This window comes from Triticum aestivum, chromosome 2D, assembly GCF_018294505.1.
Source record: "Triticum aestivum cultivar Chinese Spring chromosome 2D, IWGSC CS RefSeq v2.1, whole genome shotgun sequence".
Taxonomy (NCBI): Eukaryota; Viridiplantae; Streptophyta; class Magnoliopsida; order Poales; family Poaceae; genus Triticum; species Triticum aestivum.
Window position 1 is genome coordinate 604,156,415 of NC_057799.1, and position 24,462 is coordinate 604,180,876.

The 24,462-nt window shown below is 43.3% G+C and overlaps 1 protein-coding gene across 1 annotated transcript; it reads right to left on the minus strand.

The window, feature by feature from the left end:
* Positions 1-48: 48 nt before the first annotated feature.
* On the minus strand, positions 49-3,186 carry LOC123054894 (endonuclease 4). Its single transcript, XM_044478771.1, has 8 exons — positions 2,934-3,186; positions 2,642-2,813; positions 1,413-1,505; positions 1,043-1,182; positions 838-930; positions 667-737; positions 494-564; positions 49-389 (listed from the first exon to the last, which is right to left on the minus strand). The coding sequence occupies exons 1-8, from the start codon at positions 3,042-3,044 to the stop codon at positions 268-270; spliced, it is 873 nt and encodes a 290-aa protein (XP_044334706.1). The 5' UTR covers positions 3,045-3,186; the 3' UTR covers positions 49-267.
* Between the last annotated feature and the right edge of the window lie 21,276 nt (positions 3,187-24,462).

Here is a 24,462-nt window from a genome sequence, read left to right on the forward strand (position 1 = left end):
ACTAATGTACACATCACTTTGTTGTAAGAAAATAGTTACAATCACAAGAAGGTTAGATCACTATAGCTAGTATTATCCCACTGAGGAAATGAATATGATACATTGGTGTCAATAAATACAACACCACATACATACATATGTACGTACATACAATGATTTGCCGCAGCAGCGAGTCTAAGCCGCTTTGGTGGACTGATAACAAATTCAATCGCGATTCGTGATTTTTGTGTAGCCGCTTCTTTTACTACGAGTAGTACAGTATATCAATCACATGCTCTGCAGCCTGCTGTTCTTCCCACTGAAGATCTGGTTAAGGATCACCGCCAGCCTCACGCCCCCCTGAGCGATCCTCTTCTCGACAACCGGCAGCGCCCGGAAGTAATAGTCGTCTGCACTCCAAATTCAAAAAGACCTTATCACACTTGTTGCAATGGAACCATAACCAACCACTAATCAAGTTTACACAAGAAACACATGGTTTAGTCTTATTAACCTCCTAAGGTGTCGCCTTCCTCGACGCCCTCGTACGCGTCGCAGGCCAGCAATGCGCTCTCCTTGGCGTACCTGCATTCGACCATTCTCAGCCGTCAGATCCAGCCTCTGAATATATACAAGTTCAGTTTTGCAGATGGATTGGCTCGTCATCGTCGTGATCTGGGAGCTCACTTTTCGGCGCAGGTGATCTTCGTTTTGCTGCCGCAGGCCTCCCACTGCTTCTCCTCGCTGGACCACTCCTCCTGCAGGAGATCAACATAATCAGGGTTTACTCAGGGTGAAATTTAAGCCGAGGTGATGGACTGCAAGTCAAGGCAGTGCAGGAATTGGTAGGTAGCTTACGGTGATGTTGCGCTGGATGGCCTCTATCATGGTGTCTTGGTCCCTGTTGTAGAAGTCCTTCATGGCCTGTGTGATCACGTCCGAATCCCACACCTAGTTTTGTAAAGACAACACCGACGTTAAATTAGACAGTGAACAATACGGATCGACCAGCGGGTCCAAGTCTGAATATGGAGCATGGAGCTGAGAGTGTGCTAGGACGTACGTGGTGCAGGTTGCTCTTCCTCCTGTACCAGCGCAGTTTGATGGTGTTGCCGCCGAGGTCGTCCACGTGGCCGCAGTGGAGCGGCTGGTGCACGTCGCCCACGAAGTGGGCCAGGAACATCAGGCTCTCCGTCCGATCATCTGGATGATACACATGCGTACATACCATGCAGTGCATGTGTACGTCGTATGCTCAGTACACAATACCATGCGTGAGAAAATGATACTACGTACATGCACGTACTGTACTACTTCATCCGTTTATAAATATAAGTTGTTTTTAGTATTTCAATATAAACTGCTAACAGACTGAAATGAATGAACAAACACACTAAAAGAACTTTTATTTTGTGAACAGAGGGAGCACTTACATGGGCTGGATGGGTCCTCGAGCGCGGCGGTGTAGTTGTTGATGGCCCCGACCACGCACACGTCCTTGTTCCCCTTGGTGTCGTGGCAGTCCCCTGCCCACAAAGTAAAAATCAGTAGGAGCATGGAAGCATGACGTAATAATTAAGAAAGAAAATCAATGAAATTTTCGCAATTTCGAAGGTCCTCAAAACATTTGTGTTTTGTTTAAATTATTTTGGTATTTTCAAATTAACTGTATAATAAACTTGTGGAATCAATCTAAAACATATTCCTTTGGTTAGCATAGCGGTAGTAGGCAGGGTGTTGTTGCCTAGTTTAGGGCTATGGTTTGAATCGCAGTCTCACAATTTTTATTTTTTTAGTACTTTACTATTCTTGGGATTCGAACCTAGATCAATAGAGACTGAAGTAGCAGCCGAACCATTGCCATAGATGAGTTCTTATGTAAAAGTGTTGCTAAAACATTACTTATTCAATACTTTAAGTTTGAATTTATCCAAATTTAATTAAAAAATTCGTTAATTTGCTCGAAATGGTTTTCGAAACTTATGACATTTCGGAAATTTCGGTGCTTTCAAGGGTGAGCGAAATTTTGTTGGTTTCGAAAGTCAAAACCTTGCGGAGTTCCTTTTTTTTCCTTTTTTTTTTAATTTTTAGAACGAAGGCTCGTGAAGAGCCCCTTTTTTTCTTGCAGATAAAAAAAAAACGTATCTACGTGTTGGGCTTTTTTGATTAGTAGTTAGTTGTTGTTCTTGCTTGTGAAACTCTAGCTCGTGAACATTAGCTTGTCGTGCACGCCCTCTTACTCCCAGTTGGTGACGAGGACTCCCTTGCCCAATCAGGGAAGCAAACAGATGGACCGGCCGGTTGCTTCAGTACGTAGCAGGTGAACGCGAGCACGGCAAATAACGTGTCAGGACGGACCTCTATCTATAATCAAGCACATACGTACGGGCTCAAAGTCAAAGCGCGTCTTAACTTCCGATGGCGAGATGCTGATGTTACCAGGGCATGCGCGCGGTAGCTCTACCAGATTATCTATCTCAACATGTGTCTGTTTTGCTAATTTATTGTGAGTTACAAAAACGTAAGTGTTTTTTTTTTGCGTTGTGCGCATGGGTGAAACCTAGAAACAGCTGAAATTGTAAATGGAGGCATGCATGCATGGCTGGCAGGTTGGTTCAGATTCAGAACAAGCATGATGCATGGCATGGTAGAGCGTACGTACTGGCGTAGCTGAAGTTGCAGTCTCCGGGGGTGTCGGCGAAGTGCAGGGGGCTGGACCACCGGTACCGGAAGCGCTGCTTGTCCGCCCACGCGCACACCTCTGCGAGCTCGCCGTTGGCCCACGACGGCAGGAGCTCCTTCACCGCCGCCGACGCCTCGCTCGTCAGGAAACCCTGCACGTAAGAAGAAGAAGAAATCCAGTTCATTTCAGCTTATACCTAGCTCAACGGCGTAGATACTTAGATAGAACTGATCGATCACGTCGGACGACGGTCGGTGTGTGGTTCACGTACGTCGGTGATCTTGCAGGTCATGTAGTGCCCCTCCTTGCCCCACGCCTGCGCCGCCGGGGCTCTCGCGGCCGCGGCGGCAACGAGCACCTGAAGCAGCAGCAGCAGCCCCATCCTAGCTTAGCTCGAGCTTACTTTGCTCTCTATTTCTTCGTGTCTTTCTCTAGTGTTATCTAATTGTTTTGCTTCCTTCCTTGTCTCATGTACGTTGTGTACTGCTCCCCTATTTATACAGACGGCCACCGGCCAACCGATGGCCGGGATTTGGACTTGGAAGATTCCTTGTTCTGATCCGCGATGCTTTTATGTCCGGAGGAGTTTGAAGCCTTCAAGGGAGCGGTACTTCCATTCCATGTGAGACTGACGTATGGGGTCGCTTGCGCCTCCCCCAGCTTTGCAGCCATGATGTGCAACTATGTCGCCGTGGTTCACATGTGCAGCACGCAACATACTCTAGTCGCCATCCGCTAGCTCCGCCGCAGAATTGGCCGACCGGCCGATCAGCTCCTGCATGCCGCGTGCGCGCTTGATTCTTGCCCACCCCCAACGAGCGCCTACGGCTCCGGCCGGTCTCTGAACTCCGAAATGGTCGGTAGGCACAGGCGTGCAAGATTCGTGGAGCTTCAGACTCAGAGTTCCCAACCAAACAAAAACATGCATAAATGACCGACTTGACGAGACCGCTTACACAAACTACCGATAGCTGCTCGTCCTAGATGATCGGAAGATAAGGGTTGACGCAATCACCAACGACGACAGGCAGCATATGCCCAACGCCTCCTGTATATATTCCGTCGACAGTGTTTGCCTGTTTGCACGCAGTGGTTAATCATTTACTACTACATGTGTGTGACGCAAAGCGCCGTCTCCCCCAGGTCGCCGCCGCCGCTCTGACTCCGTTGCAGCCGCCAAAGCAACGGCGAGCGAGCCTGCCAGCCCCGCGCGCTCCTCGTCCACTCCCAACCAACGCTACGTGCTCCAATTCCTCAGCCGCAACAGACGACGACTGAAGGAAGTGTCTACAAAGCATGGGACGATGATTGATGGCTGCTCGGTGCTCGCCCTAAACAATCACAGAATAATGTTTTACAGAAAAGACACGTGGACTGAAGATTCAGAATTGTGTGCAGTTTCCATGAATAGATCCATGCATGCAAATTATGATGATGAGAGCTTAATTACTCCCTCCGTTCCATAGTGTAGTGACTATAGATTTTTGCAAAAGTCAAACATTACAAACTTTGACCATCCGGATATTTATCAAGCTTGGATGGACGTCTCGGGGGCGGAGCCTGTGAGGCGATTTTCCCCTCCCCCCTCCCTTCCTCCCTCTACCTACCACCCACTCGCCATTACCACGCTTCCCCTGCACTCGATTGCTCCCTCCATTGCTGGGGCGGATGACCTCTCGCTGACGCGGTGCCCCTCGTCGTCTCAGACCGGCGTCGCAGGTGGCGGAACCCCTGCTGCTTCCGCCTCCCCCAGTCGATGCGAGTTCGCCGGAGGCGTATCAGGAGATGGAGCGGGTGGTGCGGGAGAGATTCCCGAACCGCTCGGAGTGGTCGGATCTTCTCGACCTCATCATCCAGCATGCCACGTTCGAGGAGTATGCGAGGTTCACCGGCGACGACGGCGCATCGGATGTGGAGCTCCTGTTCTGGGTCATTCAGGAGGCGAGTTCTCCAAATCCAGTGCAGGCGTCGAGATGGAGCTACTTCCGCGCGCCCGATCCGCCTCATCTCAGCATCGCAAGGCCGCGGGTGGATGCTCTGTCTAGAATTCCATCGGATGCGTTGCTGCCGGGGGTTCGGCCGCCTCGCCAGCAATAGTCGTCGCCGCTGGCGATGGTCGGAGCACGCGAGGCGAGGACCCCTCTCCTGCTGGTCACAATCAGGCGTACCCGAGGAGCAAGCGCGACATCGAGCCCCCTCCATGGTCTGGAGACCATGGTATGATTCCTGAGATCCTGTCCGCTGCTTCCCTTGATTATTTGCGTGCATTTCGTTCTCGCCGCCGATATGTGATTAAGTGTACTTCCACTTCAGAAGAGAATGATTTAGGTGATGTTGTTTGAGGGGATAATAATGTGGATAATGATCAAAATAGTGAGATATTGAGGGTTCTCCCTCAGGAGGTTGATGAGGTAGTTAATCTCGAGTCTGAAGTTGGGATGGTTATTTCTGAAGATTTTAGGGATAAGCTAGAATTGCGGTCATGTGCCTCGCCGCGTTCGAATACTGACAACGAAGCTTTTGCTTTTGGAAAGCCTGATAAAACTAAAAGTGATAACAAACCTTGCCCTGCGGTTCATGTACCGCTCATCCATGGATGTGTGGTGAGGGGCAAAGCGGATTCTGAAAATCTGTCTTCTTGTTCTCAGGATCGTGACCTAGAGTATATAGAGGAACTATATGGCCAGCTATGGTCCATTCCTCCCCCCTCCTCGCCGCCGCAGTAACCCTAGTTCGTTCTTCCCCAAACCGCTCCCTAGTATATTTTGGATTAGGAAAGATCTACTAGCTACGGGAGAGTTTACCCTGTCTGATTGTTACCCTGCTAAGTTGCGATTATCTAATCGTGTTCCAAAGGAAATCCACATTTCGTGCGAGGAATTGGTCCGGGCTCTCGATCATTTGCTGAAGCTGTTAAGCTTGGTGTGGACATGGCTGATCGTCGTCAGTCGGGATCCAGCTCTGGGGCTGCATCCCAGCGCGGTCCTGCCTAGCATGCCCCAGCCCCTGTGCAGCGTAGGCAAGCATCTGCTCCATCTGGTAAGGATCTTATGCCTGCGCAGAATTCCAAGTCTACTGCTTCTACATGGTCATCTTCTCAAGTCCCTGCGCCTCAAGTTGTCGCTGGTGAGATAGAGCAAGTTCTTGACCCTAGATATAAGGACATGATATGTTTCAATTGTGGGGGGCCTGGTCACTATGTGGGGAATTGTGTGAAACCCAAGGCTTGTTTCATTTGCCAGCAAAATCATAATGTCAATAACTGTGCTGCTTGGACCAAAATTCAACCATCTGCTACCTTCTTTGGGAGTGGTGCTAGTGGCTTAGGTTTTTACCATGTTGAGGTCCCTGTTGCTTCTAAAACTAAATGGCTTAACTATCAGAACTGTGTTGTGGTGAATAGAGTTAAAGGTGATGTTCTTAAATCTGAGCTTTTTGGCTTGCTCTCTGCTGTGTTCTGCAAAACTAGACAATGGCCATGGAAAATCAGGGAGTTATCCAGTAGAACCTTTTGGTTAGGTTTCCACCTTGGAAGAATGCAGAAGATTTGATAGAATTTCCTACTTTTGATCTACCCAAGGATGGAGTGAATGTCAATGTGACTGAATGGAAAGGTGCTTGTGACCCTTTTGGGGAGCTTGTGGAAGCATGGGTTTTGGTTGAAGGTATTCCACCAAAATGGTGTACTTGGAAGGTATTTTGTCAAGTAGCCTCTCTGTTCGGTGTTCTCACTGATGTGGACTGGAATGGTATGTTTAGGACCTTTTTTGAGAATGTGAGGATAAAGATTGCATGCAGAGACCCAGCTAAAATTCCTTTTGAAAGGTTGATTGAGATGAAAAAGAAATTGTTCCTCCTTGGGTTTACTGTGGAGGGATATGAACAGGTTGGTGGGATTGGTTTTGTGGTGGATGATGAGGATGGAGAGGATGAGGACATTGATGAGGATAATGGTAACTTGCATGGAGATAAGGCTGATGATGTTCAGAATGAAAAACTAACTAATGGTGAAAATGCTATTGATGAGTTGGATAAAGCCAATTTGAACTCACATGGAAAAGGGGCTGGTAGTAGCCACAAAAAACATCCGAGGCTGTTTTTTTGCCATGTTACTTGTACTGATAGTGAACATGAGAATTTCCTTATGGAGTGTGTTGTGGAGAATGGCAAGAATTATAGTGTTTCATTGCAGGATGGGTCTAGTGAGGGGTTGTCCCCTGATGAATGCTGGAAATCTTATGACCAGGATCAAGCTGAAGAGGCATGTCAGGCTTTGATGACTGATGCAGTAAGTGAAACCCCTGTGGGGAAGAATGTGACCTCTTTTGAGGATATGGGAATTTGTACAACTAAGACAAATGAAACTCTCCTTGCGGATGTTTATCCTTGTGATGACCATAATGATGAAGATGGAAACAAGAGTGTGAGATATTGTGAAAAGCTACTGCTGTCTGTTGATTGCTCTGAATCTGAGGATGAGATAAGCAAAGAAGATGAGATGGATGTTCTACCTACTGAAGCTGTTAAATTGATCAGTTCTTGTGGGCTGAAGAGATCACTGATTAATTCTTTGGAAGAGGTGGTTGATACTGGAAAAACTAAAAACACAAAGGTCAAGTGGGGCCCTGTTTTATCTTAGAAGCCACAAACTAGGGGGCATGGCAATGTTAACATTATGAAAAAAAGCTGCTAAATACAAAAGAAAACAAAATTTGGAGGTTCCTCAGACTTACAAAGGTAACTCATTTGCTTTACTTGATCCTGCTATTCTTACTCAACATACTGATAAGATTAGTCTGAAATTTGGTGATGATGCATACTCTCAATCTGAGATCATTAATGATTTGATTGCTGATGAGAATGAAAAATGCTTGCATTTTGCCAATAATAATCCTGAAACTGTTTTACCACCCAATTTAGATATTGATTTGATGAATAATAGTCATAGTCCAGTTAGGTCTTCTCTTCATATATCAGTGGGCACTGCTGATGCTTTGAGAGAGTCACCTGCTGTTTTGACTAAAGTTAAGCCTTGTGGCTTGTCTCACCCATTCAAGATAGCTTAATTATGATTGGCCTTATTTGGAACATTAGAGGCTTGGGACAACCTGGGAAAATTCAGTGCCTATGAGATACTATTGCTAAAGCTAACCCTAATTTCATTGGGTTCCAAGAAACTAAGAGAGAACTTATATCTGAGGGTTTCCTCAAAGCCCTGGACAAAAGAAATCTATTTACCTGGCATTTTTTGCCTGCTTTAAAAACTGCTGGTGGTATTTTAGTAGGCTTCAAGAATGATCTGTTTCAGGTGATTGCTGATACGTCTCCGTCGTATCTATAATTTTTGATTGTTCCATGCCAATATTATTCAACTTTCATATACTTTTGGCAACTTTTTATACTATTTTTGGGACTAACATATTGATCCAGTGCCCAGCGCCAGTTCCTGTTTGTTGCATGTTTTATGTTTCGCAGAAACCCCATATCAAACGGAGTCCAAATGGGATAAAAACGGACGGAGAATATTTTTGGAATATTTGTGAAATATGGGAAGAAGAATCAACGCAAGACGGTGCCCGAGGGGGGCACGAGGCAGGGGGGCGCGCCTGCCCCCCTGGGCGCGCCCCTGACCCTCTTGGGCCCCCCGTAAGGCGGTTGCTGCTCTTCTTTGGCCGCAAGAAAGCTAATTTTCAGAGAAAAATCTGGGCGAAGGTTTCAGTCCAATCGGAGTTACGGATCTCCGGTTATAAAAGAAATGGTGAAAGGGCAGAATCCAGAACGCAAAAATAGAGAGAGACAGAGAGACAGATCCAATCTCGGAGGGGCTCTCGCCCCTCCCATGCCATGGAAGCCAAGGACCAGAGGGGAAACCCTCCTCCCATCCAGGAGAAGGTCAAGGAAGAAGAAGAAGGAGGGGGGCTCTCTCCCCCTCGCTTCCGGTGGCGCCGGAACGCCGCCGGGGGCCATCATCATCACCGCGATCTTCACCAACACCTACACCATCTTCACCAACATCTCCATCACCTTCCCCCCTCTATCTACAGCGGTCCACTCTCCCTCAACCCGCTGTACCCTCTACTTAAACATGGTGCTTTATGCTTCATATTATTATCCAATGATGTGTTGCCATCCTATGATGTCTGAGTAGATTTTCGTTGTCCTATCGGTAATTGATGAATTGCTATGATTGGTTTAATTTTCTTGTGGTTATGTTGCTGTCCTTTGGTTCCCATCATATGAGCGCGTGCGTGGATCACACCATAGGGTTAGTTGTATGTTGATAGGACTATGTATTGGAGGGCAAGAGTGACAGAAGCTTCTACCTATCATAGAAATTGATGCATACGGGATTGAAGGGGGACCAATATATCTTAATGCTATGGTTGGGTTTTACCTTAATGAACGTTAGTAGTGCGGATGCTTGCTAATAGTTCCAATCATAAGTGCACAGAATTCCAAGTCAGGGATGACATGCTAGCAGTGGCCTCTCCCACATAAAACTTGCTATCGGTCTAGTAACGTAGTCAATTGCTTAGGGACAATTTCGCAACTCCTACCACCACTTTTCCACACTCGCTATACTAACTTTATTGTGTATTTATCTAAACAGCCCCTAGATTTTATTTACGTGCTCTTTATTATCTTGCAAACCTTTCCAAAAACACCTAGAAAGTACTTCTAGTTTCATACTTGTTCTAGGTAAAGCGAACATTAAGCGTGCGTAGAGTTGTATTGGTGGTCGATAGAACTTGAGGGAATATTTGTTCTACCTTTAGCTCCTCGTTTGGTTCGACACTCTTACTTATCGAAAGAGGCTACAATTGATCCCCTATACTTTGGGGTGGTTTCTACTACTAGATCCAAAACTGATAACCTTGTGTGGCAATTAGTTGTGGTGTATGGTTCTTCTTATCCTGAATTTAAAATGGATTTTATTGCTGAACTACATGACATCTTGGGAGCTATCTCCTATCTTGTGCTGGTGTGTGGTGATTTTAATTTAGTTAGACATGAGACAGATAAAAGTAGTGGGATCATTAATTCTCACATTACCTTTTTGTTTAATGATTGGGTGAATAGGTGGGGCTTATTGGAGATTCTATCTCCAACAGGACATTTACTTGGTCTAATAATTAGAGCAACCCAATCTTTGATGTTCTTGATAGGATATTCACTTCTGTGGATTGGGACAAATATTTTCCTTTATCTTCCTTGAGTGCTCTTCCCAGGGTGGGAAGTGACCACACCCCCCTGGTACTGGATACTGGGGCTAGGAAATTCTCTAGTCCAAAAATGTTCAGATTTGAAAAATGGTGGCTATCTGATACGTCTCCAACGTATCTAAATTTTTGTATTGTTCCATGCTATTATATTATCTGTTTTGGATGTTTAATGGGCTTTATTATACACTTTTATATTATTTTTGGGACTAGCCTACTAACCCAAGGCCTAGTGCAAATTGTTGTTTTTTTTGCCTATTTCAGTGTTTCATAGAAAAGGAATATCAAACGGATTCCAAATGGAACGAAACCTTCGGGGGATTTATTTTTGGAACAAACATGATCCAGGAGACTTGGAGTGGACGTCAAGAAAGAAGCAAGGAGGCCACGAGGCAGGAGGGCGCACCCCCCACCCTTGTGGGCCCCTCGCAGCTCCACCGACCTACTTCTTCCTCCTATATATACTCATATACCCCGAAAACATCCAGGAGCACCACGAAACCCTATTTCCACCGCCGCAACCTTCTATACCCAAGAGATCCCATCTTGGGGCCTTTTTCGGAGCTCCGCCGGAGGGGGAATCGATCACGGAGGGCTTCTACATCAACACCATAGCCTCTCCGATGATGTGTGAGTAGTTTACCACAGACCTTCGGGTCCATATTTATTAGATAGGTGGCTTCTTCTCTCTCTTTGGATCTCAATACAAGTTCTCCTCAATCTTCTTGGAGATCTATTCGATGTAATTCTTTTTGCGGTGTGTTTGTCAAGATCCGATGAATTGTGGGTTTATGATCAAGATTATCTATGAACAATATTTGATTCTTCTCTGAAATCTTTTATGTATGTTTTGTTATCTTTGCAAGTCTCTTCGAATTATCAGTTTGGTTTGGCTTACTAGATTGATCTTTCTTGCAATGGGAGAAGTGCTTAGCTTTGGGTTCAATCTTGCGGTGTCCTTTCCCAGTGACAGCAGGGGCAGCAAGGCATGTATTGTATTGTTGCCATCGAGGATAAAAAGATGGGGTTTATATCATATTGCTTGAGTTTATCCCTCTACATCATGTCATCTTGCTTAATGCATTACTCTGTTCTTATGCACTTAATACTCTAGATGCAGGCAGGAGTCGGTCAATGTGTGGAGTACTAGTAGTAGATGCAGAATCGTTTCGGTCTACTTGTTGCGGACGTGATGCCTATATACATGATCATGCCTAGATATTCTCATAATTATGCACTCTCGAGGTATTTGGATCAATACCGCAAGTAATTTGTTCACCCACCATAATACTTATGCTATCTTGAGAGAAGCCACTAGTGAAACCTATGGCCCCCGGGTCTATCTTTCATCATATAAGTTTCCAAACTATATTTTATTTTGCAATATTTACTTTTAATCTATATCATAAAAATATCGAAAATATTTATCTTATTATCTCTATCAGATCTCACTTTTGCAAGTGGCCGTGAAGGGATTGACAACCCCTTTATCGCGTTGGTTGCAAGGTTCTTATTTGTTTGTGTAGGTGCGAGGTGACTTGCGTGTAGTCTCCTACTGGATTGATACTTTGGTTCTCAAAAACTGAGGGAAATACTTATGCCGCTTTGCTGCATCACCCTTACCTCTTCAAGGGAAAACCAACGCATGCTCAAGAGGTAGTAAGAAGGATTTCTGGCGCCGTTGCCGGGGAGATCTACGCCAAGTCAAGACATACCAAGTACCCATCACAAACTCTTATCCCTCGCATTACATTATTTTCCATTTGCCTCTCGTTTTCTATCAATAGGACATAATGTGCTTACGATCTTTAGATCATGTTGCTTTTAATGAAAACCTTAGAGAAAAGATTCCTACCGATGTTCTTGTTGATAGGATCTCAGAAATTAATGATAATTTTGCTATCCAGAACAATGGGTTAGGTTTTTCCCTTGAACAAAAGCTCATGACATTTGTCAAAAGAATGCTTATAATGATGAATTGGTTGTGCAATATGAGGGGCCAAAGGAGGAACCAATACCTCCCGAGCTTGATCTTGGGGACTTTTGTCTCATTAAATTTAGCCCTTTTGATTACTTTTTCTTGCCACAAAGAAAGCTTGCTGCTGAAAGTAGGGAGTATGAGATGAGTTTTTGCGATTTACTTTATCATTATCATGGCGATACCTAGATCTATCCTTGCTTTTATGCCTAGCTAGGGGCGTTAAACGATAGGGCTTGTTGGGAGGCAACCCAATTTTATTTTTGTTCCTTGCTTTTTGTTCCTGTTTAGTAATAAATAATTTATCTAGCCTCTGTTATGGTTGTGTTTTTTGTGTTTAATTAGTGTTTGTGCCAAGTACAACCTTTGGGAAGACTTGGGGAAAGTCTTTGCGATCTTGCTGTAAAAAACAGAAACTTTAGCGCTCACGAGATTGGCTGCTATTTTTTTTATTGGAGAGTGATATTTAGTTGATTCTTTTTGCAGATGATTAATAGATAAATTCCTCACGTCCAGCAATTTATTTAAGAATTTTTGGGGTTCCATAAGTATACGTTTGATACAGATTACTACAGACTGTTCTGTTTTGACAGATTCTGTTTTTCGTGTGTTGTTTGCTTATTTTGATGAATCTTTGGCTAGTATCGGAGGGTATGAACCATAGAGAAGTTGGAATACAGTAGGTTTAACACCAATATAAATAAATAATGAGTTTATTACAGTACCTTTAGGTGGTGGTTTGTTTTCTTATACTAACGGAGCTCATGAGATTTTCTGTTGAATTTTGTGTTGTGAAGTTTTCAAGTTTTTGGTAAAGATTTGATGGACTATGGAATAAGGAGTGGTAAGAGCCTAAGCTTGGGGATTCCCAAGGCACCCCAACGTTAAATTCAAGGACAACCAAAAGCGTAAGCTTGGGGATGCCCCGGAAGGCATCCCCTCTTTTGTCTTCATCCATCGGTAACTTTACTTGAGGCTATATTTTTATTCACCACATGATATGTGTTTTGCTTGGAGCATCTTGTATGATTTGAGTCTTTGCTTTTTAGTTTACCACAATCATCCTTGCTGTACACACGTTTTGGGAGAGACACACATGAATCGGAATTTATTAGAATACTCTATGTGCTTCACTTATATCTTTTGAGCTAGATAATTTTGCTCTAGTACTTCACTTATATCTTTTAGAGCACGGTGGTGGTTTTATTTTATAGAAATTATTGATCTCTCATGCTTCACTTATATTTTTTTGAGAGCCCTTTAGAACAACATGGTAATTTGCTTTGGCTATAAAATTGGTCTTAATATGATAGGCATCCAAGATGGGTATAATAAAAACTTTCATAAAAGTTCATTGAATACTAAGAGAAGTTTGATACTTGATGATTGTTTTGAGATATGAAGATGGTGATATTAGATTTGTGCTAGTTGAGTAGTTGTGAAATTGAGAAATACTTGTGTTGAGGTTTGCAAGTCCCGTAGCATGCACATATGGTAACCGTTGTGTAACAAATTTGAAACATGAGGTGTTCTTTGATTGTCTTCCTTATGAGTGGCGGTCGGGGACGAGCGATGGTCTTTTCCTACCAATCTATCCCCCTAGGAGCATGCGCGTAATGCTTGGTTTTTGATGACTTGTAGATTTTTTCAATAAGTATGTGAGTTCTTTATGACTAATGTTGAGTCCATGGATTATACTCACTCTCACCTTTCCATCATTGCTAGCCCCTTCGGTACCGTGCATTGCCCTTTCTCACCTTGAGAGTTGGTGCAAACTTCGCCGGTGCATCCAAACCCCGTGATATGATACGCTCTATCACACATAAACCTCCTTATATCTTCCTCAAAACAGCCACCATACCTACCTATTATGGCATTTCCATAGCCATTCCGAGATATATTGCCATGCAACTTTCCACCGTTTCATTTATGACACGCTTCATCATTGTTATATTGCCTTGCATGATCATGTAGTTGACATCGTATTTGTGGCAAAGCCACCATGCATAATTTATCATACATGTCACTCTTGATTCATTGCCCTTCCCAGTACACCACCGGAGGCATTCATATAGAGTCATATTTTGTTCTAAGTATCGAGTTGTAATCATTGAGTTGTAAATAAATAGAAGTGTGATGATCATCATTAATAGAGAATTGTCCCAAATAAAAAAAGGAGAAGGCCAAAAAAACGAAAGGCCAAAAAAAATATAAGTAAAAAGGGGCAATGATACTATCCTTTTTCCCACACTTGTGCTTCAAAGTAGCACCATGATCTTCATGATAGAGAGTCTCTTGTTTTGTCACTTTCATATACTAGTGGGAATTTTTCATCATAGAACTTGGCCTGTATATTCCAACAATGGGCTTCCTCAAATGCCCTAGGTCTTCGTGAGCAAGCAAGTTGGATGCACACCCACTTAGTTTCTTTTGTTGAACTTTCATACATTTATAACTCTAGTGCATCCGTTGCATGGCAATCCCTGTTGGAAATATGCCCTAGAGGCAATAATAAAATGGTTATTATTATATTTCCTTGTTCATGATAATTGTCTATTGTTCATGCTATAATTGTATTAACTGGAAACCGTAATACATGTGTGAATACATAGACCACAACATGTCCCTAGTAAGCCTCTAGTTGACTAGCTCGTTGATCAATAGATGGTTATGGTTTCCTGACCATGGACATTGGATGTCATTGATAACGGGATCACATCATTAGGAGAATGATGTGATGGACAAGACCCAATCCTAAGCATAGCACAAGATCGTGTAGTTCGTTTGCTAGAGCTTTTCAAATGTCAAGTATCATTTCCTTAGACCATGAGATTGTGCAACTCCCGGATACCAACGAGTAAAGTGACTTGCCGGTAACGAGATTGAACAAGGTATTGGGATACCGACGATCGAATCACGGGCAAGTAACGTACCGATTGACAAAGGGAATTGTATACGGGATTGATTGAATCCTCGACATCGTGGTTCATCCGATGAGATCATCGTGGAACATGTGGGAGCCAACATGGGTATCCAGATCCCGCTGTTGGTTATTGACCGGAGAGTCGTCTCGGTCATGTCTGCATGTCTCCCGAACCCGTAGGGTCTACACACTTAAGGTTCGGTGACGCTAGGGTTGTAGAGATATTAGTATGCGGTAACCCGAAAGTTGTTTGGAGTCCCGGATGAGATCCCGGACGTCACGAGGAGTTCCGGAATGGTCCGGAGGTAAAGATTTATATATGGGAAGTCTTGTTTTGGTCGCCGAAAAAGTTTCGCGCATTATCGGTATTGTACCGGGAGTGCCGAAAGGGGTCCGGGGGTCCACCAAGGGGTCCACCTGCCCCGGGGGGGCCACATGGGCTGTAGGGGTGTGCGCCTTGGCCTATATGGGCCAAGGGAAACAGCCCCAAGAGGCCCATGCGCCAAGAGATAAGGGAAAGGGAGAGTCCTAAAGGGGGAAGGCACCTCCTAGGTGCCTTGGGGAGGATGGACTCCTCCCTCGCCGCACCCTTCCTTGGAGGAAGAGGGAGGGCAGCCGCACCCAAGCCCTGGCGCCTCCCTCTCCCTCCCGTGACACATCTCCCTCCTCCCGCAGCGCTTGGCGAAGCCCTGTTGGTATCCCGCTACTTCCACCACCACGCCGTCGTGCTGCTGGATCTCCATCAACCTCTCCTCCCCCTTGCTGGATCAAGAAGGAGGAGACGTCGCTGCTCCGTACGTGTGTTGAACGCGGAGGTGCCGTCCGTTCGGCGCTAGGATCATCGGTGATTTGGATCACGACGAGTACGACTCCATCAACCCCGTTCTCTTGAACGCTTCCGCTCGCGATCTACAAGGGTATGTAGATGCACTCCTTCCCTCTCGTTGCTAGTAAACTCCATAGATTGATCTTGGTGATGCGTAGAATTTTTTTGAATTATTGCTACGTTCCCCAACAATCCCTACTCCTTGCATTGACATCAATTGATGGGCATCTCCCTAGCCCGTTGATTAGCCGCGTCAATGTGAGACTTTCTCCCTTTTATCTTCTCCACATAACCCCCATCATTATATTCTATTCCACCCATAGTGCTATATCAATGGCTCATGATCATGTATTGCGTGAAAATTGAAAAAGGTTTGAGATTACTAAAGTATGAAACAATTGATTGGCTTGTCATCGGGGTTGTTCATGATGAGAGCATTCTTGTGTGACGAAAATGGAGCATGACCAAACTATATGATTTTGTAGGGATGAACTTTCTTTGGCCATGTTATTTTGAGAAGACATGATTGCTTAGTTAGTATGCTTGAAGTAATTATTTTTATGTCAATGTTAAACTTTTTTCTTGAATCTCTCGGATCTGAATATTCATGCCACAATAAAGAAAATTACATTGAGAATTATGCTAGGTAGCATTCCACGTAAAAAATTCTATTTTTATCATTTACCTACTCGAGGACGAGCAGGAATTAAGCTTGGGGGTGCTTGATACGTCTCCAACGTATCTATAATTTTTTATTGTTCCATGCTATTATATTATCTGTTTTGGATGTTTAATGGGCTTTATTATACACTTTTATATTATTTTTGAGACTAACCTACTAACCCAAGGCCCAGTGCAAATTGTTGTTTTTTTGCCTATTTCAGTGTTTCGTAGAAAAGGAATATCAAATGGAATTCAAACGGAATGAAACCTTCGGGAGAGTTATTTTTGGAACAAACATGATCCAGGGGACTTGGAGTGGACATCAAGAAAGCAGTGAGGAGGCCAGGAGGCAGGAGGGTGCGCCCCCACCCTCGTGGGCCCCTCGCAGCTCCACTGACCTACTTCTTCCTCCTATATATACTCATATACCCCGAAAACATCCAGGAGCACCACGAAACCCTATTTCCACCGCCGCAACCTTCTGTACCCAAGAGATCCCATCTTGGGGCCTTTTCCGGAGCTCCGCCGGAGGGGGAATCGATCACGGAGGGCTTCTACATCAACACCATAGCCTCTCCGATGATGTGTGAGTAGTTTACCAGAGACCTTCGGGTCCATAGTTATTAGCTAGATGGCTTCTTCTCTCTCTTTGGATCTCAATACAAAGTTCTCCTCGATCTTCTTGGAGATCTATTCGATGTAATTCTTTTTGTGGTGTGTTTGTCGAGATCCGATGAATTGTGGGTTTATGATCAAGATTATCTATGAACAATATTTTATTCTTCTCTGAAATCTTTTATGTATTATTTGTTATCTTTGCAAGTCTCTTCGAATTATCAGTTTGGTTTGGCTTACTAGATTGATCTTTCTTGCAATGGGAGAAGTGCTTAGCTTTGGGTTCAATCTTGCGGTGTCCTTTCCCAGTGACATCAGGGGCAGCAAGGCACGTATTGTATTGTTGCCATCAAGGATAAAAAGATGGGGTTTATATCATATTGCTTGAGTTTATCCCTCTACATCATGTCATCTTGCTTAATGCGTTACTCTGTTCTTACGAACTTAATAATCTAGATGCAGGCAGGAGTCGGTCGATGTGTGGAGTAATAGTAGTAGCTGCAGAATCGTTTCGGTCTACTTGTTGCGGACGTGATGCCTATATACATGATCATGCCTAGATATTCTCATAATTATGCACTTTTCTATCAATTGCTCGAGAGTAATTTGTTCACCCACCGTAATACTTATGCTATCTTGAGAGAAGCCACTAGTGAAACCTATGGCCCCCGGGTCTATCTTTCATCATATAAGTTTCCAAACTATATATTACTTTGCAATCTTTACTTTTAATCTATATCATACAAATACCAAAAATATTTATCTTACTATCTCTATCAGATCTCACTTTTGCAAGTGGTCGTGAAGGGATTGGCAACCCCTTTATCGCGTTGGTTGCAAGGTTCTTATTTGTTTGTGTAGGTGCGAGGTGACTTGCGTGTAGTCTCCTACTGGATTGATACCTTGGTTATCAAAAATTGAGGGAAATACTTACGCTGCTTTGTTGCATCACCCTTTCCTCTTCAAGGGAAAACCAACGCATGCTCAAGAGGTAGCACTATCCCAACCTGGGTTCTCCCAGCTAGTCCATGATGTTTGGGTAGCTAATATGGAATCCAGTTCCTCTATTGAAAATTGGATGTGCAAGACCAGGGTCCTTAGGAAGTTCATTAAAGGGTGGAGTACTAATATTGAGGCTGCTATGAAGAAAAAGAAAAGTTTCCTCCTTATGGAGTTTGATATCCTGGATGTGCTCTCTGAGAGTAATCCTCTTTCACCTAGTGATCATGAGAGGATGAATCAGATCAAAGCTAAACTAGATGAAATTGGGAAGAAGGGGGAAACTGCCTTATGGAAAAGATCCAGGGATAGGAAAATCCTGGAAGGGGATCGTAATAATGCCTATTTTATGGCACTGGCGAATCATCGGCACCATAAAAACCACTTAACTGAATTGAATGGCCCTGATGGCCCTGTCACCTCCACTACAGATATGCTATCCGTGGCTACTACCTTTTATAAGAGGTTATTTTCTTTTGAGCCCAAACCCGACATTCATCTAGACTCTAATTTTTGGGATGATTGTGAAATGATTACTGAAGAAGATAGAGTTCTTCTTAAGAGACCCTTTTCTGAGGAGGAAATCAAGGAGGCTATCATGAGTTCTTATGCAGGGGGGTCCTGGCCCGGATGGGCTCTTCTTTATTTTCTATCAAAAATTCCGGGATTTGATTAAAAATGACTTTATGTGGTTGGTTAGAGATTTTGAAAATGGTAATCTTGATGTATCCAGGTTGAATTTTGCTCTTACCACTCTTATCCCTAAAGTTCCTAATGCTAAGGACATGAAGAACTTCAGACCTATTAGCCTTGGTAACTGCTGTGTTAAGATTTTTTCCAAGGCTATGAATACTAGGGCTTCTCCCATCTTGTAAGGGAACGCGACAGAAAACAAAAAATTTCTGACCTACGCACCAGCCCAGGACCACTATGGAGACTGCATACAAGGTTTGATCTTTTTCATTACCGACTCGTAGCGCAGCGGAAGTAGAGTCGACGACGAACGGCGGTGCAGATCCCCGCAGCTAGTATTTACAACCTCCCAATCGCGAGGATGTATACCCTCATCCGCCCCACGGATAGCCCTCCGGGAGGCGGTCGGACAGTCCCTCGGACGGTGTCGCGGACAGCCCTTCGGGAGGACCCTTAAAACTCGGACGGTCACTCGGACAGCCCTTCGGGAGGATTCACAGAACTCGGACCGTCACTTGGACAGCCCTTCGGGAGGCACTCTCAAAACAGCCCCTCGGGCAAAAGGATCGAAACTATGACCTCTCGACGGGGTTGCACACATACGGTGTCATCTATCCGGCAGGGCTTCGCCGTCCAGAACTAGTTCCCACCGGAACCCAGACAACCTTTCGGCTCTACGAAACTATTTCGCTGGGAGGGAGAGAGAAGCCAGATCATGCATGACACTTGTATGTGAGAAGGGATGAGAGTGGAGGGCTGCCCCTCCACCTCTATTTATAGGAAATCCCAAGGGGTAGGGTGGTTTTACATTAAAACCCAAAGGCACATGAATGAAGTCCTTCCTCAAGGGCATAAAAGTGAAACCAAGGAACAAGAGGGGCTCCAAGGTGGAGCCCCAAGTGTGGCCGGCCACACCCCCATGAGGGGTCCCAAAAAGGGCTCCTATCCATCCATGTCACACCCCAAGATCTTTTGGGCAAAGCCCCAAAAGGTGGCTTTCCATAAAATATCGCAAAAAGCACTTTCACTATTCACGACGACATTTTTCATCGTCCGTTCGAACTGAAAATATTTATGTGGGCTTAGAACATTTCCAGTACCCACCATAATAATTTTCAACGCGTTCTGGAACAATTCCAGTTTAGTGATTTTCATCTGCGAAAAGCATCTGAACTGGTTCCGGTTTTTATTTCTGAAAATTCTAAAAAGTTTCCAGAATGATTCTGGCACCCTCCAAGAATTATCAGGCATGTGCCGAAAACATTTTGACTTAATGGCATACCCCGAAACAACTTTTTCGGTTTCACCGAAACTCATCCGGTGACCTCTCTTATCGAAACTTTTTCGCTGTCTCTGAAAACTTTTTCCGGAAACTTTCTCTCAGACTCCCTGTCTAGTATTCAGCAGATAGATGACCCTTAAGCGAGTGACCCTATAGGTTCGGTGAAGTATATACATGACCCGGAACCCCTTCCGATCAATGATCAACATCGGAGCCGTGGACACCCATATTGACCCCTATACCCACACGAATGAATATTCGAGTGAACCTCCAGTTGATGTGTGTTATTCCTGTTGCTTCGCGATATGTTACGAATACCCGAGGTGAGACATGTTGGCATCCCTGTGGATCAACTCCTTGTCCACTATGCCATTTACCTCGTTACCGATATTGTTCTCTTTTCTCGTTCCGTATTCCGGCATCCCCGTGATCAAATCAACCTTTGTATGGCCAGATGATGATGGATACCGTAACACCGAGAGGGCCCAGAGATATCTCTCCATCGTCGGAGGAGCAAATCCCAATCTTGAGCTGTCTCGTTACTTGCCATACCTTTCCGTGAACCCGTAAGCCGCCGTAATAGCCACCCAGTTACGGATGACATTTAACAAACCCCAAAGTTCACGAAGCAAGTATGAAGGAACTGGATACTCTCATGGTCTAAGGAATTATGCAAACATTAACTTCTGTGTGTTATTAACCATTAACTTGTAACGAATGAATCTCATAGCATAACATCAGTCCGGGTCGATTCAACACAAATGTTCTCTTAACATTGTGCCCTCAAAATTGCTGGCATAGACATGCCCATGATCAGGAAAACAGAACCATCATGCAACACTTGAGTTAGTCTTAGAGGCCAGACTAGGAATACTTCTTATCGTTTATTATTCCACACGTGCATATGAGTCTTCCTCCGAGCCTCGTTTATTTGCAGACTCGAGAACCATAGCAGTTATAGCATGGAACATAAACCTAATTATGAACAGGGAGATAATCAATAACATTTATTATTGCCTCTAGGGCATATCTCCTACAGACTCCCACTTGCACTAGAGTCAATATCTAGTCAATGCTAATGCACTTTACACCTATGGCATACTGGTGTAGAAAATGCTTCCTTTGTGGTATAGCCTGATGTCCAACGGATCTGACGACTTCAGCTCAGTGTGTATCTTTGCATATCCTCACGTTTTCACGCTTTTACAAAATTCATTTGTTATGTGGACTTGGCTTTTATGTATGTGAATCACAGGTCGAACCTAGATTCCTCAGACTGAGTTATGGAGAAACTACCTGCAGAAGTGTCCCATTGACAAAAGCCATCTTGGAACCATACTAAGTATATGAATGAAGTATATGATTCAACATCTTGTTTGTCGCTTCTAAAGCGTCAACATACTTAGTCATTTGTTATAGAATTTGCCACAGTATCCTGTTGGGAACAATTTCCAACTACCGTGCCACCATATTGTGTATTACACAAAACCCTTAACTTAAATCAAAAATCGCATGGAGAAAAGATGAAGACTGTATCGATGTAACATTTTACAACGAACTCTTCATGATCTCCGCTTGCGAGAAAACATATCATCAGTACTTACTCTAGTACTCAATGACATCTTTCACTGTAGTCCCACGATCAGTACTTTGATCACTTTAGTATCCATACTCGCAACACCCTGGGAGTATCGGACATTTCTGGTTGTTTTACATACCATGGAATACATGATTAATCCAAACACAAAAGTGTGTGGAATCTGCATCATGTATTTTGCTCATCAGTGTTTTGGGACACCGAGTCTTGCAAAAAACTCTTCCATGTGACTCCGGCAAGAATCACTCCTTGGCGGTTTTAAATGCTAAAAGGTTTGTCAATATGTATTCATTGCTTAGCCCTATTAGGTAAATCTATCTCCATAGATCATTATGCCTAATATTGAGGCTATTTAGCCTAAGCACTTCATCAAAAAACTATTTTCAAATGAAGTCCTAATTCGTGTCAAGAAATTTATTTGCAATTAACAATGTGTCAAGCACACAAGGTTTTTACAAATATTATTATGCTCCCACTTACTTTCTTGAATTACAAGCATCTTCGTTACCCATTGATGAAGTCAAACCCCTTTGACCATTTCATCAAAGCACGAAGATTCCAACTCCATTTTGCTCTCTTCTGTCCATCGCTGGAACTCTGAAGTTTGCACCCTTAATAGCATCCTCTGGATAGAAAAAATGCCTTGGACTGTAAAACATGCAAGTCCTTGGTTTCATTTCCATCAGATGGAAATCCTATTCTCATCCATGTTTCATATCTCATGATTGAAATATGTATTAATTGCTAGTTCAACCTGAACCGACTTTAAGCATGGCTAGGATGAAAACAATCTCATCGTAGTCAACTCTTGAACTTGTTATTTCAACAAGTCGAGCTTTATGGATAAAACATTTTTATCCGTATCAGTTTTAAGTTCCATAAATATTCGTTAGACTCTAAGTCTTCCGAAAGGTGTATCAAGGTTTTAATCTTGAATCACTTGTATGGAAACTAACTCGGGTTGTATTGGCATTTAGCCAATTCCGGAGTCAGGGCCCATCAATGCTTCCTTGTGTATGGTAGGTATAATGTTGTCTAACAACAATATCTCGTTTGTGCACCTGAGAGGTTTGCACGAGCCTTGCCTACGTGGTTCAGCTGCAAGTTCGACCGAAGTTCATACATTTTATTGTAGAGACTTCCGTATCAGTCGCAGTAGGGAAGTCTGGAATTACTTCCAAGGTCTCTTTCCTTTGATCTGATGACGAAGATACTGTTTATCTTGTCGAGTTGCACTATTCTCCCACTCACCTTTTTGAAAGAACCATTCTCTTTAAAAGCACACGGTTTCGCGGCAAAACTATTTGCCTCGGTATAGTGAGGGAGGAATACCCAACATTTTGGTATAACCTAAAAACTAGCACTTGTATGATTTGGAATAGGTTTGTAACCTTTTACACAAGCCCCATATTCCAAATGTTAAGAAAAGATATAACATGGTTGGGCATACCATACCATGGCTTCATTTCAACAGACCCGATGTATCTCTTTTCAGTGTAAAAGCCGCAGTCTCTAAAGCATCACTTTAAAAGGGATAATGGAAAATTTATTTATGTCATCTTTGACCTTACCATGTCATAAATGGTTAGATTACATCTCCACGGACTTTCCACTTGCAGTGGTGTTCCGGGAGGTGCAAGTTATGAAACCCCTTTCACAACTCATCAGACATTCGCTAAACATGTAACTCAAATATTCCTTTGTGCAATCAAATTGCAGAAACATAATTTTCTTGTTACAATAACTTCTACTTCATTTTTGAAAACCTTTCGAATGATTTCAAAAGATCCAGACTTACGTCTCATCAAGTAAATATCCATATATCTACTTGAGTCATTTCTGAAGATAAATAAATCCACCACTTGCAACAATATTTATTGAACTACACACATCAAAATGTATGATCACCAATAAGTTTGTTGCTCGTTCCTTATGGCATGTGAACGGTATTTCAGTCACTTCACTTTTCAGAGGAAAGTTGCAAGTGTCAGATGATTCAAAATCAAACGACTTCAAAATCCATCATAATGGAATTTTTCCATGCGGGTTTGTCCAATGTGACCAAATGCAGTGCCACACATGTGTGGTATTCTCATAGTCTTACAATATTTAGCGTCAGCGTTATGGATGTATCATTTTACCATCAATATTCATAACATACATCCCATCTTGGATGGAAGCATGGCCCTTCATGTTATTCATAATACTGAACAACAATTGTTCTTTTATGAACAACCGTTTTGCAATAAACATTGTGCAATGGGCTAGAGTGTAAGAAACTCTAAAATGAATTATGAAAGTAAACACAGAGGTAATATATTAATATCATTATTCATAACATACATCTCATTCACAATGAAAGTATGGCCCTTATGTTTATTCATAATACTGAACATCAAAAGTTCTCTTATGAACAACCTTCTTGCAAGATACCTTGTGCAAAGGGTAGAGTGTAAGAAACTCTAAAATGAATTATGAAAGAAAAAACATAGGTAATACACCGATGGAAGGTATAGTAACTTTTACTATGTTCCCAACACGTATTAAAACCTCATTCCTGGCTAGTCTTTTTAGGCCATAGTAGCTCTTACATTGATTCGCAACAGAATGCAATCGAGCGGGTATCTTTGTGATTAACTCACAATACCCAAGAATTAGTGATTAACATGTTTAACCATAATTCCCAAGAACTATATCTTTGACCAGCCTACTATACATCAAAAACTTGTATGACATTCATACATGAGCTGGATATTCCAGTCATCTTTCTTTCTGCCTTTATACTTCTAACAGTTTAACTTTTAGTATTTCTCCTACTCGCAAAATAAGCACCCAACTTAAGAGTGGCATTAGCCCCGGACTTCCTAGGCGTGTAAGTCATACTAACACCCTTTGGACACTTCCTTTCTCTTTAAGTTGTTGTTTTATTCACCTTTCATTATATGACAGGCGTTCTTCTGGATCCTTTTCCCAACAGTCAAATGCATAGTAAACACTTTTACTA